Raw genomic sequence first — 2,311 nt, forward strand, 5'->3', positions numbered from 1 at the left:
ATGGCTAATGATTGGGACCTGTTCGCCATTGTCAGAAGCTGCTCAGCCGCGAAGTATCCAAAGAGGGCTGGCAATGACGGAAATGAGGAAGTGGAGAAGAGTTTATTCAACTTTGATGGGCTTTTCACTTCTGGTAATTACGAAGATGATGTAAGAAGTAAAGGCGATGATCCTTTCGACGAACTGCAAAATGTCTACAGACCATTCTACCGGAAGGCCCAGCCTGATGGGGTCTCCATTTCTGTTGCTGTCGCAGAGGATTCTGCCGGTGGGGGGTCGGAAAACAAACACCAACGGGCAGAATGTCAATCCCACCAGGAGAAACCAGAACTGCCGCAGCGGCAACAGCAGGGGGGCAACACCGAGAAAAATGGGGTTGGTTCTGGCCGAAGAATTCCATCCCAAGCCCCCGGAAGAAGGAGGTGCTTTATTTTTCTTGAGTTTTCTGTTGTGAAAAATCTTCTTCTAATGTCTGAAATTGGCTTTGTTGTCTTTTTGCAGGAAGAGCCGGCCAAGGCTGATGATGAGAATCAACGCCAAGACCCTTTCAAGGGACTCGTGGTCTTGGCGGAAGTATGGGCAGAAGCCAATCAAGGGATCCCCATATCCACGGTTCGTTTCTAGTCATTTTCTTTTCCTTTATTTCTGAACTTTGTTTTCTCGGGAAAATGATGCGTTTCTGATTGATTTTTGCAGGAACTACTATCGCTGCAGCACCTTGAAGGCTTGCTCTGCTAGGAAACAAGTAGAGCTCAGTCAAGACAACCCCGAGGAGTACATCGTCAGCTACATAGGTGATCACATCCACGCCCGCCCCACCACCCGGAGATCCCTTGCCGGCACAGCCAGAAACCCTCCACCGGCCGCCCCCACCTCCGTCACAGATCTCTCACCAACCACACCATTGACTGCTCATTACAACAACAAAACCCAAAAGCCAGACACGGAGAATGAAAACGAAAACAGTGAGCCAATGTTTGAAGACGAAGAAGAAGAAGAAGAAGAAGCTGATATTCTCACAACAAACATGCAGATGTCAGAAGAAACATTCATGGCCATGCATGTACTAAACTCAAGAGATTCACAACCGACCATTGCCGAACCTCATTCTCCGGCCAAAAACTCCATTAACGCAGCCGGAAGCTCCGATTAGGCATTCTTTAAATCTTCCTTTTGATCTTTTGCAATCCAAATATGAAGCAAAAGATTGTAAAACGTTGGCTAGTCAGGAAGGTTTTAGTAAAAATAAATATTTTTAATTATGTTTAAAAAATGAATATATTTTATTAGATTATGAATAATTTTAGAAAAAAAAAATTGCATTATATTATCTCAATTATACCAATGAGCTTTAAGTAATCTCTTTTACCTAATAAAATCCAATATAAAGATGGGTTATTAAGCAATAATTTTTAGGTTGTAATGGATAGAAGTGTTATGAGAATAATATAAACATATCAACAATTAGCTATGTTTGTTTAGGGAGAGAAAATAGAAAGAAAAAGTAAAAGGAAAGAAAAAGTGAATAAAAATAAAATATAAATTTAAAATTAATAAATTATTTTTATATATTATTTAAATTTTTTTATTTAACTCTTCTATATAAAGATTAAATATTTTAAAAATATACAAATCTTTTAATAATTTAACTTTTTTTTCAAAAATCAAATATAAGAAAATCATTTTTTTTTTCCCAATACTTTCTGATAATCAAAACATAGCAGTTAGAAATGGGATATTATTGCTATCAAATAATTTACCTTCATATTTGATTTTGAGATAATAATTAATGAAACCAATAAGTGTGACTTCCTTTCATAAATAGAATTTATTTCTTCTTTTTTTTTTTATGAATGTTTTTTTGAATAACTTCTTAATAAAAAAGCAACTTTTATATAAAATTTATAGATTTATTTCATATCCTTAAAAATTACTTTCAAAAAAATTTAAAATTTGAAATAAATTTTTTTTAATAACTCAATATTTTAAACCATTTTTAAAATTCTTATCTTTTTAACATAATTTTCTAAGAGTTTTTATATTTTATATAAAATGTTATCATATTTTTTATTTTTAAAAAGAAACAATAGAAAGTCTATCCAAATGAAGTTTACAACCAAATAAAATTTAGTGTAAAATGTCTATATAATAGAAAAAGTAATGAAACATTTAATTTTTGACATCGCCTTTATTAATTCTTTCTGCAAAATTGTTGAAATCTTAATTCATAAATACATAAAATAAATTTTCTTTTCTTTTCTATATATAACCTTTCATGAATTTTAAGATTAAGGTAATGAATTTTGGTAAG

General features: G+C 33.3%; 1 protein-coding gene across 1 annotated transcript; it reads left to right on the plus strand.

Moving 5' to 3' along the window:
- On the plus strand, positions 1 to 1,153 carry LOC104882213 (WRKY transcription factor 22). The gene is made up of 3 exons (XM_010664487.3): positions 1 to 422; positions 502 to 612; positions 697 to 1,153. Exons 1-3 carry the CDS (start codon positions 1 to 3, stop codon positions 1,151 to 1,153), a joined length of 990 nt encoding a protein of 329 aa, XP_010662789.1.
- The last annotated feature ends 1,158 nt before the right edge of the window (positions 1,154 to 2,311 follow it).

This window comes from Vitis vinifera, chromosome 16 (genome assembly GCF_030704535.1).
Source record: "Vitis vinifera cultivar Pinot Noir 40024 chromosome 16, ASM3070453v1".
Classification (NCBI taxonomy): Eukaryota; Viridiplantae; Streptophyta; class Magnoliopsida; order Vitales; family Vitaceae; genus Vitis; species Vitis vinifera.